At 40.1% G+C, this 17,767-nt stretch overlaps 1 protein-coding gene across 32 annotated transcripts in view; it reads right to left on the reverse strand.

Annotated features, from left to right (window-relative positions):
- PTPRM (protein tyrosine phosphatase receptor type M) overlaps positions 1-17,767 on the reverse strand; it is a 467,288-nt gene that overhangs the window by 168,416 nt on the left and 281,105 nt on the right. For all 32 annotated transcript variants that reach the window (XM_087890425.1, XM_087890424.1, XM_087890423.1 and 29 more), the window contains exon 12: positions 982-1,255. In XM_087890425.1, coding sequence (XP_087746551.1) covers positions 982-1,255 — 274 coding nt within the window. The remainder of the gene's footprint in view (positions 1-981; positions 1,256-17,767) is intronic.

Genomic DNA, 17,767 nt, shown 5'->3' on the forward strand with positions numbered 1-17,767 from the left:
AAAAATAACAAGGGTTTGTTTTTAGGTGCGTGTCAAACCACTGTTATGCTCAAAAACCATGTCAATTTTATTTAATATCTTCGTGCTTAACAATTGCCTCTCTAGTTTACTTCATTTCCCTGTTAAAGTTAAATGAATGAAAATGTACTTGGACATGTAACATCAATATTTCACTTAACATTAAACTAGAACATGAATGAGATATTAGCCATTATACTTTTTTTTTTCCTTCTGACAATACATTGACCTTGGGATATTTTATTTTCTTTACAGTCAGTTAGATAGTTCAAGGCAACATACCAGACAATGTAAGGGAAGCAACAAAAATCAATGATAGCTCACATTTCTGCACTATCAATGCGTTGTAAGACATGGCCCATTATGGTATTTGGCAGAAAACATTTCTCTGCTGTCAAGGGAAACAACTGAAGCTTATCAAGAGATGAAGGGCTCTTGTAGGTATGCCCAGAAAATGGAAAGAAATTCTAGATTCTGTTAGATAAAATATGATCTGCAAAGGAGGGGCACTTTGGCTTAATTTGCTTTGCTTTGTTTTATTATTTGAAGAAAAAAACAGGCCCAAAAGTTTGTTATCAACACAACCATGAAGGAACACTGTTTAGGCTGATGTAGTAAAATAATATAGTTGAAAAAGCCAAGGAGCAGCTAATTAACAATTTAGTAAGGGACTTTGAAAAGAGTATAAGTAAGAAAATTTTGAACATAATTTTCCTCCTATTTTTTTGATTGATATAACATTCTTCCCTGTTTTATTTCTGTTCCAAACAATGATGATTAGATAGGTAGATTAGGGGAGTGTGTGTGTGTGTGTGTGTGTGCGCGCGCGCACGTGCGTGAGAGAGAGGGAGAGGGAGAGGGAGAGAGAGTGAGAGAGAGAGAAGGAGAACTTCTTTTCATTTTTGGCATAAGGTAGGACAGCATGGACTGGATACCACACTAAAGCTGTGCTCTCGAGCTTACCCCATTTGCTCTGCTGGCAGCTTGAAAATAAATGCTGTAACTTTTATGAGGAAGAAGAGGAGTATTCCAAAAGCCACTGTAGGTTTTGTTGTCACCAATAGTAAAAGGTTGAGCCATTTGAATGCTGTGGGCTGGAAACTCAGCTGCAAAATAATACTGGGAATTCAGAATTGAAGCGTTCTGGAAGTGAATTGGCACGGGGTAGCATTTCAGGATTTCTGTGGTTTTCTTGGTTCTGCGAGGGCGTTCCTCCTCAACAACTATTTGGTAGACACTAGCAAAGGTTGAAAAGACAAAAAATGAGAAAAAATGGGGTTAATTTAGAATTAAACCACTAGTTGAAAAAAAAACAAATTCTTAAATCATATGAACTAAAATTTATGATAAATAGTTGTATGTTTATGACATATAACACAGGCATACAGTACAAAATACAATACGTATTTATGTCTTTTGTAGGTCTGTAAACAAAGGACAGCTGACATAAGATTGTAAGCACAGTCATTATTTCACTTAACCACCAGTTTACTTAATACCTGAGGTGACAAAATGAATTATGTTTGCTAAATGAGGAATACCTATATTATCCTCATTCCCCAATCCGAACCCGATTTTCAAAGATGAGGTCTACTAGTAGAGGGAATTTTCCTGCTTTATTAAATCTGATCAGGAAGAGACGTTTCTGTTAGTCTTAAAGACAGTTAATTGTACATGAGAAAATGGGATGTTTTAAATGTCCCAACCTGTAGGCGATAATTCAAATCTTTCTTCAAAAACCTGCATAACTGCATTGAAGTATATAATGCAACATGTAGTTTGACCCAGAAACATAATCAAGTAAGACATCAACAGTGCTGATAATGCATTCAATTATTTAGCTTCAGAACATTGAATGACTTAAGAAAATGGAAATAAAGAACATTAGGATTTGGTTCAAATTTGAACATGAACTGACTCGATATATTGCTCTTAAAGATGTAGAAAAAATACAGTTATCCTTTCAACGTTATACCTTTCCGACTGATAAGAATCAGTCTGCAGTTTAAAAAATGTGGAAAGCTGAATGGAAAATATCATTCAGGTAAAGAGGTTCGTGTATGCTGCGCTCTAAAACATGTGAATTCATCCCTGAGATACATTAAAGAATGAAGCAAGTTGATTAAAGCAATTTCAAACCCAAAATATCTTTTCATCTTTCCCCTAAAAAGACAAATTAGATCTACGACCAACCAGACCTCAAATCTATTTGCTCTTTAATAATTTAAGCACTGAAAGGTCACAAAGCTCTTTTCTGTTCCCCTTTATCAACGTCCAAGTGGTAATGAAAAATTGCTAAATCCTGCCTGCTGTCCCATTTTCACACAAGACTGTCTTCCTGATGTAAATTACCACCTTATAAGCACCTAGGTCAGTGTTAACTTCACTCTATTCTATGAGTTATATATTTTAAAGCTGTACAAACGAGTTCGTGTTGTTAATGAATGTTACAAGATATTTTGAGTTACATTCATAACGTGAACTCTCTTTTTAAATCCTATTAATGGACATACTTTCTGGTGAGATATATATTAAGAAAATATGACTCTGGAAACCATTGAACCATATCTCTATATTTCTTTTCTACTATAATAATTTCCCAGATGACTAAAGTTGCACTAGCTCTTTTAGCACATTTAGTATTTCATCTATTGGGTCAGAAATAAGATTCACCTAGATTATATGTCTTCAGTAATGACTGACAGCATTTATCCTAATAAACACAAAAAAGGGTTCTCCACCTTCAAGGGAACTGAGTACAAAGGACCTTATGTGTTCTATTATTATGTCTTATGACTAATAGGGGGCGGCGGGATGGCTCAGGGTTTAAGATGCTGGGCTGGTCAGCTGGAAAGCTGGCAGCCTGGGTTTGACACCTGAGTGTCACGCAATGGGGTGAGCTCCCATCTTTGCCTGCCTGCAAAGTTCCAAAACATGCAAATGTGAGTCGATAAATAGGTACCACTTTGGTGGAGAGGAAACGGTATTCTGCGACATCATGGCCACATGATTACGGAATTGTCTTCAGACAGCACTGGCTATGGCCTTGAAATGGGGATGATCTCTGTCCCCTATAGTTGGTAGTTAGTTAGTTAGTTAGTTAGTTAGTTAGTTAGTTAGTTAGTTAGTTAGTTATGTTTGTATGCCGCCCTTCTCCCGAGGGACTCAGGGCGGTAAACAGCCATGGTAAAAACAATGTACAACAAAAATTAAAAGCTTATTAAAATAATTCAATCATTCGGCCAAATTTAAAACATCCAACTAAGATCATTTTAAAACCCCTATCAAAACCCAATTTAAAAAACCTTTATCCTGTCAGTCCAACTTGCTAGAATAATAGGGTCTTCAGAGCACAATGGAAGGCACAGAGGTCGGAGATCCTTCGTATGTCCAGGGGCAGTTCATTCCATAGGGCCAGGGCCCCCACAGAGAAGGCTTTTCCCCTGGGGGTCGCCAGCCTACACTGTTTGTCTGAAGGCACCCTGAGGAGGCCCTCTCTGTGGGAGCGTATTGGTTGGTGGGAGGCAATCGGTGGCAGATTGCGGTCTTGTAGATAACCAGGTCCTAAGCCATGGAGTGTTTTAAAGGTGGTAACCAACACCTTGAAACGCACCCGGAAGACCACCGGGAGCCAGTGCAGCTCGCGCAAGATGGGTGTTACATGGGAGCGATGAGTCACCCCCATTATTACTTGTGCGGCTGCATTCTGGACCAGCTGGAGCCTCTGGGTGCTCCTCAAGGGGAGCCCCATGTAGAGAGCATTACAATAGTCCAGCCGGGAAGTGACGAGGGCGTGAGTGACTCTGGGCAGGACGTCCCGATCCAGAAAGAGATGCAACTGGGAGATCAGGTGAACCTGATAAAAGGCCCCCCTGGCCACGGCCGTCATATGATCCTCCAAGGACAGCCGTGAGTCCAGGAGGACACTCAAGTTGCGCGCCCTCTCTGAGGGGGGTAAGATCTCATCCCCAAAAGCCAGCGATGGTGTCAGCTGGCTATATTGGGCCATCGGGAGCCACAGCCACTCAGTCTTGGAAGGGTTGAGTCTGAGCCTGTTCCTCCCCATCCAGATTCGCACAGCCTCCAGGCAGTGGGACATCATGTCAAGGGCATCATTGGGATGGCCTGGGGTAGAAATATAGGACTGCGTGACATCGGCATACAGTTGACATTTCACCCCAAAGTCATGGATGATCTCGCCCAGCGGCTTCACATAAATGTTAAACAGAAGAGGCGAGAGGACCGACCCTTGCGGCACCCCACAAGTGAGGAACCTCGAGGTCAACCTCTGCCCCCCGTCAACACAAACTGTGTACGGTCAAAGAGGAAGGAGGATGGTAGCGTAGCATGGTGCCCCCCACTTCCACCCCCTCTAGCTGATGCAGCATGATACCATGATCAATGGTATCAAAAGCTGCTGAGAGATTTAGGAGGACCAGGACAGAGGAGCAACTCCTGTCCCAGGTCCTCCAGAGATCATCAACCAATGCGATCAATGCCGTTTCCGTGCTGTAACCCGCCCTGAAGCCCAACTGGCACGGATCTAGATAGACAGCTTCATCCAGGAATCAAGGAAGTTGTTGCGCCACCACACTCTCAACAACCTTCGCCACAAAGCGGAGGTTGGAGACAGGACCATAGTTAGCTAATACAGCCAGGTCCAGGGAAGACTTCTTGAGGAGGGGCCTCACCACTGCCTCTTTCAGGGTGGATGGGAAGACCCCCTCACTCAATGAAGCGTTGGTAATCTCCTAACCTGAAATAGTAATGACTATTGGAGTACAATCTGCAGGGACTTTTTTTCCTTTTGCTATGACTAATAGCAATGTGCTAACAAATTCTAATTCATTATGAAGGAGTAATTTATCTAGAGTAAATATCTCTCCATGAGTACTTAAAATATCTCAGCACAGAAATAAACATAGAAAAGAAAATAATTCACCAGTATCTTATTGATTTTCAGACAGTCTAGATTTGGCATATCTTGTGAAAGATTGCATGAGACCAACGGAAAAATGACTTCCTGTCCTTCACAGAGGAGGCAACTAGAGTGATGGGAAAGTAGCCTTCACTGTACTTGAGTGATGAGCTTCAGGGACACTGGCAATCTATTTCCCAACCCACTGCATCTACTATTAGAAGCAACTACATTACCTTTAAAATGATAACAGTAGCCCTGATCTAGATTTATAGATCTTGTTGGTTACTAATTCTTCCAGTACAAAGTGAAGAAAATGTATTTTGCTTTTCAGAAAATTGCAACTGATTGAAATTTTCTTTCCCATTCAAACATATTTTTGAGATGGTTTATTACTATAATAGCCCATTATTTTGCAGTTCACATCTTTATTTAATGATAATTGTTCTTTTAAAAAAATCAATACTTTCTTATTTGAAAGGGCAGTAAATTCCCCCTCCCCCTTTACATATTGATTTAAACAGTTGTCTGGATTGTTTAAGATTAAACACATTCTGCTCTCTTGTTCAAAATAATTCTTTCAAACCTGGTATTAGGAAATTAGCCTTCAAAGCTGTTGATTGTTGATTTCATGTTGCTGTTTATTTTTTATTACTTTATCAGTAACTCAACATAGTAAACATACATAATACTACTTTCTCCTCCTATTTTCCCCACACAATGCTGTGAAGTGGGTTGGACTCTAAGAGAATGGCTCATGTTTTTTTCATGTCTAAGGCAGGACTAGAACTCACAGTCTCCTGGTTTCTAGGCCATCCCCTATTCTATTCTCACAGATGATACTCAATACTCTATTGGAAGTTGATGGTACAAGAAGTAGGTTTGCAAATTAAGATCAACTTCTTCAAAATTATCCATGCTGCAGCCCATCATTTTCACCTTCCTTTTGTAATGTATTCACTAGTAAATGGAATTAAGTTGATGCTGTTCATTCAAACTGAGGGGGCTATAAATTTCTGAAGTAAGCCAAATTATTATTTTTCCTCTAGTTTCCTGCGAATGGACTCCACAAATAAGGCTAGAAAAACTGCCCACGTTGTCTTATAGCAGGAGGAAATAAAAGATAGCTTAATTTCATCCTCTAAAGATGAAATACCCAATACAAATTCTCCAGTAGCTTGGATAAGATATTCTGTTACATTTCCAGCTTGACAGAAGGAAAAATGGAACGAAAGCATGTTTATATGAATGTTTGTGTATGTGTGTGCATTTGCATGAGTGTATGAATAAAATCTTTAAGCTTCTTTGGGACCATCCAACCATTTCACAGGAATATTTCCAAAGATTTAAATTACTATTTACAAAGGGGATTTTCTGCCAAGAAAAGATCCAAGCAAAGTCTTTTCTTAGTGTTTCTATGCACACAGACAGAAAATCTCTGTGGATCTACTGTTAAGGAAAATGGATCGTCAATGGAAGGTGAAGGCATTTTTTTGCCTCTGTTGTCAGGAGGGCATTTACAATGAGACTGAGACCAATTATTTACTTCCTCAGGGAAGAAAAATGCTTGCTAATTTATATTATATCTTGATTGCAGCAGAGCCTGGGGAGATTCAAAGCTGTGTATCTTTCTGTTCTGTATAATATGTTTTTGCTAAGTACATGGAATGCAAGAGTATTTCCACAGCTCAATGTGATACATACATTTTAATATTTAATTATTCTGGGATGCACTATACCTGACAAAAATTAATCATTTTGCCTTTAACAGAAAAGGAAGCTACAACAGTCTTCTGTTCATATAAGGAAAGCAGGAAGCATGTCTTAACACAGGATAACTATATTATGGTCCAATAAAATTCCCAGGTTCTTCAGTTTAGACCGAACCTTCTTCCAGTTCCTATTCCAATAAATGCAACATATGTAAAGTGTAAAATCCCATTTTTTAAATTCCATATTTATGAAAGGTCGATTGGGGACTAGTCTTCGCAGAAGTACGAATGTTGTGTTTGGCTATATAATTTTCTTTTATTATTATTTAAGTTCTGCCCCTTGTTTGAAAAATTGAGTTTTATCAGCAATTTGAAGTCAGTTGTAACAGGCTTACAATTGCAAGAAAAAGTAAGCCCAACACCAAATCAAGCAATGGATCATTCAAACCATATCACTAAGAAGAAATATGTAATAGGATTTATCACCATGGGTACAAAGTTGTTAAAATACAAAAATAAAAACAAAATACAACAGTCATAGATTCTTTTACCACAAAACATAAAAGGCTAAAATAGACTCTGCTCCATAGGAAACCTATGTAACAAAAAGTGTGGAATTTCTGTGTTTTGAAAAATTAGTTACTGATATTAGTATTAGACTCAGAGAATATTATGACTGCATCTAGACATAATAGTATTCATTAATATATTTAATTGTGTTTTGAATACTAGTATCTTGAAACTAATTATTTTTTAAAAATATGCAATAGGTATATTTAAAAATGTATGTGTGAAATGCATTTTCATTTACATATGCAGATGAAAACAGTTATTTGTTTAAAGTGTATCATATTGGTAAGGCATTTATTCTTCACTACATAATAAAAAGTTTTTTTAATCACACCATAAAATACACTTGACCTAACCAGATTTTGTTCATAAAATGGCACACACACACAAACACACACACACACAGAGAGAAGTTATAACTAGCCTTGCATATATCTTTTCACCTTTTTGATCACATTCCATATACTGTATATGATAAATGGATCTCAACTGATGAATATTCCATTTTCATTACTTTAATTTCTCTTGGTCTGACTGTGATCTTGATAAGATCAGTCATAAATTGCTTTGGAATATTAGCTGGGAACCATAAATGCATTTTGTGTCCTCTCAACCATAACTCATTACAGGAAAGTAACCTGGCATCAGTAAGTCACTGGAACTTAAAAACCCATATATGCAACTCAATATCCTGCTGCTAGGCTATTTAGTGATAAAAATCTGATATAATAAAATATTAATTACAGCTGAAAGGTTGGGTGAAAAATATGAACTCAATTACTAGACCATATTATGAACAAAGGGCAAAATGAAAAAAAAAAAACAGTTATGGACATTTGAGATAATAAAGTAATAAGTAAAACATTAGAATGGATCTGAGAGTTCCCTAAAAGGGCACCTATTATTAATCTTTACATCTGGCCTAGAATTCCAAGTGAGCAAACCTTGGTTGGCAGCACTTCTGTCTCATTTCACTAAATTATTATTGATGGTGGTGTCCTGGAATTCTGTGTCCCTTTCAGCAAGGGTTTCCATTACATACACATGCTACTTCCACCAAATATTCACCAAATAATTAATTAAAATGATTGTGGTTATTTATCATATTTACCATATTTTTCTGACCCTTTCTTCCTAGTCTGTGTGTCAATGCAGAATAGAGTCCTCTTGAATATGCATATGGCATAAGAAGGAGTTAATGCTAGGTTTCTTCTGTGGTTAAATTAAAAATGCTGTTTTACACATTGCAATGTTAACTTTTTAAAGGCATTTCCTTGCCCAATATTACCCATGTTTTAGAGACAATATGACAGTTCTAGCAATTGTAATACTAGTTTACAACTGGCCATATTGGCCTGCAACTGTGAAAAATAACATAACACCAGCTTGTGTTAGATGTAGATTTCAAGAATCTACATGAGGGATTCCTGAGGGAATCTACATGAGGTATTTCCTCAGCCAGATGTTAACACTATGATCAGTGTAATCTTGAATCAGTAAGCTTAGAAGGATGGGTTTTCTAATCCAACATATCTGAACCATACTATGGTGGAAAAAGCTGCTTGGCAAGAAAGTCAGGATGTTAAACCAGAGCCTTTAGATACATTCTCAATGATCCAGGCAAGCTATTTGCCCTCTAGTAATCAAATAATCAAGTACTTCCAAGACCCTGATAGATGACATTGGTTAATCAAAGGAATATGGAGTGCAGCAACCCTCCCAGACCAAATCAGATGAGCAGATACTATTAGCCCTGTGAAGTGTATCAGACCAAAATACAGATGCCAAATAGAGGTACTTCTTGGTTAATCACCATTTGTTCAGTGTCCATTTGAAGTTACAGCAGCACTGAGTGAATGCTACTAATGCCTCATCCCCAAAGTTATGGCTATTGCAGAATTGTATTGCAAAATTCAGGTGCTTGGCACCCCTTTCAATTGGAGGAATGTTTTCTCACTTGCCTATTTCCTTCCATCTCTGCCCTTTTGGATGCCCTGCACAATGGCCTTCCTCAGCAGTAGCGGCACTGGGATTGAACTAGAGGTCTGGATCCTTCAAAACTTTCAGCTGGTCACTCCCCCACCCCCCAGGCCTCTAATTTAGCCCCAGTGCCAGTGTCACCAAGGAGAACTGCCTCGAACTGTGGTCAGTGCCCCCAGGACAAAGCTTCCAACACCCTTGTACTCTGCAAGCCTGCTGCTGACTTTCTCCATCTTGCTCCTGCTGCTGCTGCTGAGGCTTCTTTCCAAGACCACCTCTGCTCTTCTCCAAATAGCACACATCATTCTTGCGATGCTGTAGAAGGCCTCAGCAGCTTTCTGAAGGTGTTATAGAGCATCATGACCAGGGGTGGGTTCTAAATTGTTTTACTACCGGTTCTGTGGGCGTGGCTTATTTTGTGGGTGTGGCTTGGAGGTCATGTGACTAGGTGGGCATGGCTAGCTGGTCAGAGTCATTTCTGGAAGGTTCTCGCACTTACGACCAGTCCTCGCACTTACGACCCGACTCATTTGTTTGCTTTTAACACTGATCAGGATGTAGGATGGCCCTTTGAAGCCCCGCGGCAAGAGTTTAAACAGTTTTTTTCCCTCTAGTCATCAGCTGGGACTCAGGAGGCAGCAATAGATTGGGGGTGGGACCAAATAAAAGGTAAGATTAACGTGGGGGGGGAGGGTGGGGGGGAGAATCGGTTCGGTGATGTCATATCGTCACTGCTACCGGCTCGGCCGAACCAGACTGAACCGGGAGGAACCCACCACTGATCATGACAATAGCCTGCACTATTTGGAGAACAGCACAAGCTGTCTCATAAAGAAGAATTAGTTTGCCCAGCAGCTGCTTCATATAAGGACAGGACAGGCACACCTCAACAACAGCAGGAAGAAGACAACAAAGATCATGTAGGTGCAGCAGGGCTTGTGAAGTGCAGAGTGAGTAATTTTGCATTGTGGTGGCTGGCTGGAGAATGAGGCTTGAGGCAGCACTCAACAGTAGTATTGTTTGTTTATTTATATCACATGTTTTTTATTTTTATATTATTTTATTATTTTTACAAATAACTCAAGTTATAAATATATCCAACCCTCCTGCCTCCACAACAACAACCCTGTGAAGTGAGTTGGGCTGAGAGAGTGTGACTGTCTCATGGTCACCCAACCGGCTTTATGTCTTAACCACTAGACCAACTGGGGCTGAAGTAGAGGCCAGGATTGCTGAAGGCCCTGGGTTTCTTTTTCAACCCCAGTCCTGCCACCGCCACTGAAGAAAGCTGCTCTGTAGGACATCCAAAGAGCAGAGATGGGAAGGAGATAGGTGGGTGAGGAAAGGCTCAGGGCTGGGAAGGATCAAAATGGGAATGGCTGAGCTTCTTATGGGTCCTTGCTTAATGTGCTAGGTGGTTTTCAGTTAGTGTTGGCAATGGGGACTGCTATATTATGTGGTCATGTGATGTCAAACTGTATTATTTAGTGATACAACCTGCAGCTCCGGAGCCACATGTGACTCTTTGAGTCCTCTGCCGTGGCTCCCTGTCACGGCAGTGGCATGGTCGGACCCTTAGTGTGGGAGCAAAGCGCCCTTGCACTTGCCTTTGTGTGGCAACAGCATTGCGCCTGGTACATTTGCTGTTGGCATCATCAAAGGCTGCTGGAAAGAAAGGTATGGCGGATCTTGCAAGGTGGGGGCCATCCCCTAAGCCTGGTCTTCTTCCTCCCTTGTCAGCGGGCCAAGAGAAAGAAAGAGGCGGTGTGGGGAAGTGCTCCCTGCCGCTTTCTGTTTCCTGTGCCTTCCCCGATCTCAGCACTTTCAGAAAGAGCTATATTTCTGTTTGCTTTCATTTCCCCGAGGGAAGGGGAAACCCTCTCTCCCTCTCTCTCTCCCTCCCTCCCTCCCTCCCTCCCTCTCTCTCTCTCCCTGCCTCTTTCTCTTCTCACACTCGGAAAGTGCGCACATTCCCGGCCCCGCCACAGCCGGTCAGGAGGTGCGAGGAGATCGGGGACAAGAAGGGAAGCCTCCTCCACAGGTTGCGCTCATTGCTTCGCCAGCCCGGCTTTCCAAAAGAAAGAGGAAAAAAAAACCAGCTGGCGAAAAGCCCCAAAGAGAGCATGCAGGGCTTTCCAAGTGTGAGAAGAGACAGAGGCAGGAAGCGAGAGAGAGCAACACACACAGACACAGACACATAGAGAGGGGGAGAGAGAAAGAGAGAGACAGACAGAGAAAGGAATGAGAGAGTAATGAGAGGGAGATAGAGAGGGTGATAGGGAGATAGAAAAAGAAAGACAGATGAGAGAAAGAGAAAGATAAGAGGGAGGGAGGGAGGGGGAGCTAGAGAAAAAGAAAGAGAGATGAGAGAAGGATGGAGAGAGAGGGAGATAGAGAGAAAGGGAGAAAGAAATGGGAGAGAGGAAGGGAGACAGAGAGGGAGTTACCTATTTCCCATAGAAAACACGAAGCCACAAAACACGGAGCTGGGGGGCGGTCTGGTCTGACTGACATCGAGTTGGCCACGCCCACCCAGGTTTTGTGGTTCCCAGTGTTTTGTTTTTTGTGGAAATGGGCCCAAATGGCTCTTTGAGTGTTTAAGGTTGCCGACCCCTGACCTAGGCCTATAATTATTTTTTATTAAGATCTGCTATATTAATAAAAATTTGGAAGTCTGAATAAATTTTCCTTCTTTCTGTCAAGGTCTTTATTATCCTTTTTACTCTCTACAGATATCAAAAAACTGCAGCCTGCAAAGCAGAGGTGTTATATGGGCATCCTGAGTCATTCCTGTCACTACCCATGTCACTGAGCAAATGAAGCTTCTGGGTGATTTTCAAGAGCAGCTCCATGTAGAGTGCACTGCAGTAGTCAAGCTGTCAAATGTTAGTCTTGACGTCATAGAAGCTTTTAAAATTCTTCAAACCATGATATGTATTTGAAAAACTGCACCTTAAACTATAATCTATCTTGAAAGATTGACATTTGTGATTGGGAATGCAATAAATTCTGCTTCACACAAATATATTGTAGAAAACAGGAATAAAATTTTCAAAGCCTCATTTCCCTCATTCCCATATCTTTCTACTTTGATCCAGAATGCAGTCAGTGATTATGTTTATTTTTTGAGAATTGCTACACAATATCTCAGTACTGGATTATCTCAGCCAACCATGCTTCAAATGTTATTATCATAATTTTCAGTGATAATGTCAAATGGGTTTACTCCTAGCTGTGCTTAGTCATATCTTACAGGTTATGGAGGTTGAAGTCAACATTTAATTTGTTCAAATGTTCAACAATAACATTTTTTCATCAGACAATTCAACACTTTCATCTTCCAGAAGCAAGTTTAATATGAGGGTAGAGAAAGCACCCTTGGGTGTTTTGTTTTTTTTTTCATTTTATCTGTCATAATTTCAGCTTTCCTTAGAAAGTTGTTGCTTTTGTATTACCGTGGCTAGCATGTGATCATAACCTTGTCCTGAAGCATTCAACCTCCTGCATTCTGAAATATATCTGAAAGATTAGCAAGATGCAGTACTTACTTAGAATTCAAGGACCAAATGTTGTATAGGAAATACTTTTCCACATAATAATAGTCAGTAGCTGGTAAAAAAAGCAGTCTTCTTTCATATTGCTAATCCTATATAGCCGTGATGGCGAACCTATGGTACGCGTGCCACAGATGGCACATAGATCCCTCTCTGTGGGCAAACAAGCGGTCGTCCCAGTTTAGCTCTGCTGCACATGCGCGCGTGCGTCCTGCCAGCCAGCTGGTTTTCAGGTTGCTGCTGCGCATGGGTGGGGGGGCAGGGAGTACACAGGAGACACATGTGCATGTGCGGGGCGCACATGGGGTGGTCATACGCGTACGTGGGGGGGGGTCGCATGTGCATGCGGGGGGGTCGCATGCACTTGCACAGGGTGCACACATGCATTGTGTTATGGGTGTGTGTGCATACACACACGCACGTTCGCACTTTGGACACTCAGTGCCGAAAAGGTTAGTCATTACTGTTATATAGTATATGTGTGCTATGAATTATGCATCATCACTCACATCAGTTGTAATAATAATAATAATAATAATAATAATAATAATAACAGCAACTTTTTTGTCATTGTACATGTATACATAGTATACCTAGTTGAAGACAAAACTGCCCTTTTATAGCTGCAATCACTTGTGTTTTCCTGTATCATTTGACAAGTCTAAATATATGTACAATAGACATTTGGCAAAGATATGTATTCAGTGTTCTTAAGTGCACCAGTCATAGTCAACCAAGCCTTGAGTGTGGTGTCTGGTCATTATATTTGAAGAAAAATTCACAGAAACTGTCGGAGACACAGCAAAGATCAATAGATATGATCAGGGGATTGGAAAATAGTCTTGCAAGAAGAGATTGGAGGAAACTGTATGTTTAGTCCTGTGAAAAGACATCTGAGGTGGGGATATGATAACGTTCTTCAAAAATGTGAAGGGATGCTATCAAGATCAGTTTTCAGTCATTTAAAACTATAGGATATAGTCAGGGTTCTGGACTACAAGACATTTAAAATAGAATAATGATTTTAAAATTACAAGAATAAATGTTTCAATGGAATTTGTGGAAGAACTTCCTAATGATCAGCAGTTTAATAGTAGAATCAATTATCCAGAATGATGTTGAGTGTACTGAATTCAGTGGTTTAAATGGCCCCTTTCAATAGATGATTCCATATATTGAAGATTAAAAAATATAGATTACTTCCTAAATGCTTTGTTTAAAACTAGTTTATAATTCTAACTCCCCAAACTTTATGTAAAGAGAATAAATATAGTTATATAGTACAAGTATGGCCCTTGAATTACTCTTGCCAAAATTAAAAACTTCAAATTAAGCTTTGACTACCACTGTAAGGGCTACATAACTTAAGTTCTGAAACTGAAGACTCTTAATAATGGAAACCTGTCAACAGGACTGAGTTTGTAATAGGGATTTTTTTAAAAAAAATAGTCATATGCCATATGGCATCAAGTTACTGCAAATCAATTATTTAACTATAAATAAGAATATTTGCCTACCATAATAGAATGTCAGTAATAGTCCTCAAAAAGCCTCTATCACTTTTCTGTCAGAGAACTGCTCAACTATGTTTTAGGTTATTGTATGGTTGTTAAGATTTAAGTCAGTAAGGCTTTTTAGGCAGAAATCGATCCTCTAATTTATATTTTAAGTCTACAATTGTATAGATTCTTAAATAATGTCCTCTAGAAAATGAAAAGAGAAGCAGATTATCATTACCAAAATATACATAAATGAATGTATTTGTCAGAAGTTTGCTTTTAAAATTTTATTTTTCTAAGTATTTAAAATTAATACTTATAATTATTGCCATACACAAAAAAAAGGAAATTCTGTCTTCCCCCCAAATTTGAGTGTATGATAGCCTGAAATTGATTTGTATTGCTTAATGTTTATTTTTAATTAGATATTAAATCAGATATTTTATTTATTTATTTATTTATTTATTTATTTATTTATTTATTTATTTATTTATTTATTTATTTATTTATTTTTAAATTTGTATACGGCCCTTCTCCCTGAGGACTCAGGGCGGTGAACAGCCAAGTAAAAACATAAACTACAAACATTAAAATACAATTAAAAATATATATATACATTTGGCCCCATGATTAAAAACAATAACAAACAATTAAAAACATTTTAAAAAGTGTTAGGCCAGCCTGGCTTGCTGGAAAAAGAAGGTTTTAAGGGCACGGTGGAAGGCACCGAGGTCTTGGATTCTCCTTATCTCTGGGGCAGTTGATTCCAGAGGGTAGGTGCCCCCACAGAGAAGGCCCTTCCCCTGGGGGTCACCAGCCTACATTGTTTGGCTGATGGCACCCCGAGGAGGCCTCTCTGTGGGAGCGCACAGGTCGATGGGAGGCCGTCGGTAGCAGCAGGCGGTCTTGAAGATAACTAGGTCCTATGCCATGGAGCGCTTTAAAAGTGATAACCAACACCTTGAAGCGCACCCGGAAGACCACTGGGAGCCAGTGCAGCTCACGCAGGAGAGGTGTTGTATGGGAGCGCCATGCGGCTCCCGTGATTACCCGCATGGCCGCATTCTGGACCAGTTGGAGCCTCCGGGTGCTCTTCAAGGGGAGCCCCATGTAGAGAGTGTTGCAGTAGTCCAGACGAGAGGTGACGAGGGCATGAGTGACTGTGAAAAGGGAATCCCGATCAAGAAAGGGCTGCAACTGGTGAATCAGGCGAACCTGACAGAAGGTCCCCCTGGGTACAGCTGTCAGATGTTCCTCCAAGGACAGCTGCGTATCCAGGAGGACTCCCAGATTGCGCGCCCTCTCCGTGGGGGCCAAAGACTCACCCCCGATAGTCAGTGATGGAGTCAACTGACTATATCGGGATGCCGGGAACCACAGCCACTCAGTCTTGGAAGAGTTGAACTTGAGGCTGTTCCTCCCCATCCAGATCCGCACAGCCTCCAGGCACTGGGACATCACTTCAAGGGCATCATTGGAGTGGCCTGAGGTGGAGATGTACAGCTGGGTGTCATCAGCGTACTGATGGTACTTCACCCCAAAGCCACGGATGATCTTGCCCAGCAGCTTCACATAAATGTTGAATAGAAGGGGCGAGAGGACCGACCCCTGAGGCACTCCACATATAAGAGGCCTCGAGGTCGACCTCTGCCCCCCTGCCAACACGAACTGCGACTGATCTGAGAGAAAGGAGGAGAACCACCGTAACACAGTGCCCCCCATTCCCAACTCTTCCAACCGGTGCAGTATGATACCATGGTCGATGGTATCAAAAGCCGCTGAGAGGTCTAACAGGGCCAGAACAGAGGAGCAACCTCTGTCCCGATTAGATATTAACAATATCTATAATGGTATGACATTTATGATGGCAGTGTGAATACTGAGAAAATATGACAAAGTAATATTTAAGTTTTAGAACATTCCTTAACTCTGGTTTCCAGGTATTGTTATGCCACAACTCTTTGTCATCCTTAATAATTGGTTATGCTCCATGGGATGCTAGGAATTATAGTTCAGTATCATCTGGCTAGCCACAAGTTCCTGATTCCTGCTTTAGGGCATACTCATGATGTCTATAAATTCAGTCTATAAAACAACCTAATGGTATCATCTAAACCTCCTGGATTGTACTCCTTCACAATGTTGGTAATGGAAATGAAAGGTCTAAATGCTTTCCATTAAAATATACGGGGGAAAAAGACTTGAAAAATGAAGAAGCTTTCAAGCCTTTTCCAAGATTGCATATTAAAGTTGCTAAATCTAAGGATAAGAACGAGAAGGTGGGGGAGGTAAGCCATTCAATTGTTTGTCTTCTTTAGCCTAAATCAATAGAATCCTTGACTAGTTTCATGCTTGAGTATTTAAACCATTTATAAGGGAATCTGTCAAAATCTTTGACAGTGGGTGGGGTTTGGCGGATTTTATTTTAGTGCAGTTCTTTGTGTTTCCTGGCATCTGTTTTAAAAGGCTGGGACCTTCCACTACAGTAGTGGTGCTGCAGCTACAGTGATGGTACTAATGCTGGGAATTGAAGAGAAGACAGGAAATGATAAACACTGCCTCCATCTATTAACAGAAACAATATGACTGGAATTCCCACTCTGTGAAATGGACAATCAGGATAAAAGAGTAAATCTTAATGATAAAGACCCATCTCTCAAGTACCATCTCTACTACCTAATGACTGATATAATCTATTGCACAGCTATTATTTATATCTGTGTCTGACAGTTATTTCTCAGTCAAGTCTCTTCTGCACAAATTGTCAATTACTCATTATTGAACAACAGCTCTAGGTTGACAGCTATGCTGATATTGTCCAAAATTGCAGCTATGGATTGAAAAAGAAACAAGAAAAGTAAAAGATACTTTTTTGCTCCTCAAATATGGTACTGACATATCATCACAGAATAATGACATCTATCTCAGGAGTACAAATGGATAAAAAGTTGTAAAATGCAAATTGAAAGAGTCATATTAATATTAGGATGCAGCTGATGAAAAGCAGTGTCTGGGTGCAGATCTTATAATTAAGTACAGATAATGTAAGCTTCCATACTTATGCTACTGTGCATTCTGAAGCACCTCTTTCAAATAATTTTTGAACTATGGAAGGAATAAAATAAAAATAATAATTAATGCTTGGAAAGGTGGCACATCAAAATATCATCTTTAAAATTGACATTGCTTTATTTTAAAGTTTTAATACTGTTCAATTAACAGCACAATGCAATAATCCTAACTCAAAGGAAAAGATGCAATACAATTCTTCCTCAATTTTTATAGATTTATTATATGTTATATCTAATATTTTGAAGATAACCTGTTGGACTAGCAGTGTGAAATTTAAAATTTATGAGGCTTACAGCATTAATAAGAGCCTGGTGGCGCAGCAGACTAATAGCCTGTTATTATCATTCAGCTGTCTGCAATTACTGTAAGTTCGAATCTCGCCAGGCTCAAGGTTGACTCAGCCTTCCATCCTTTCTAAGGTAGGTAAATTGAGGACCCAGTTTG

Source organism: Pantherophis guttatus, chromosome 3 (genome assembly GCF_059756535.1).
Source record: "Pantherophis guttatus breed Tessera chromosome 3, ASM5975653v1, whole genome shotgun sequence".
In the NCBI taxonomy this organism is placed as follows: domain Eukaryota; kingdom Metazoa; phylum Chordata; class Lepidosauria; order Squamata; family Colubridae; genus Pantherophis; species Pantherophis guttatus.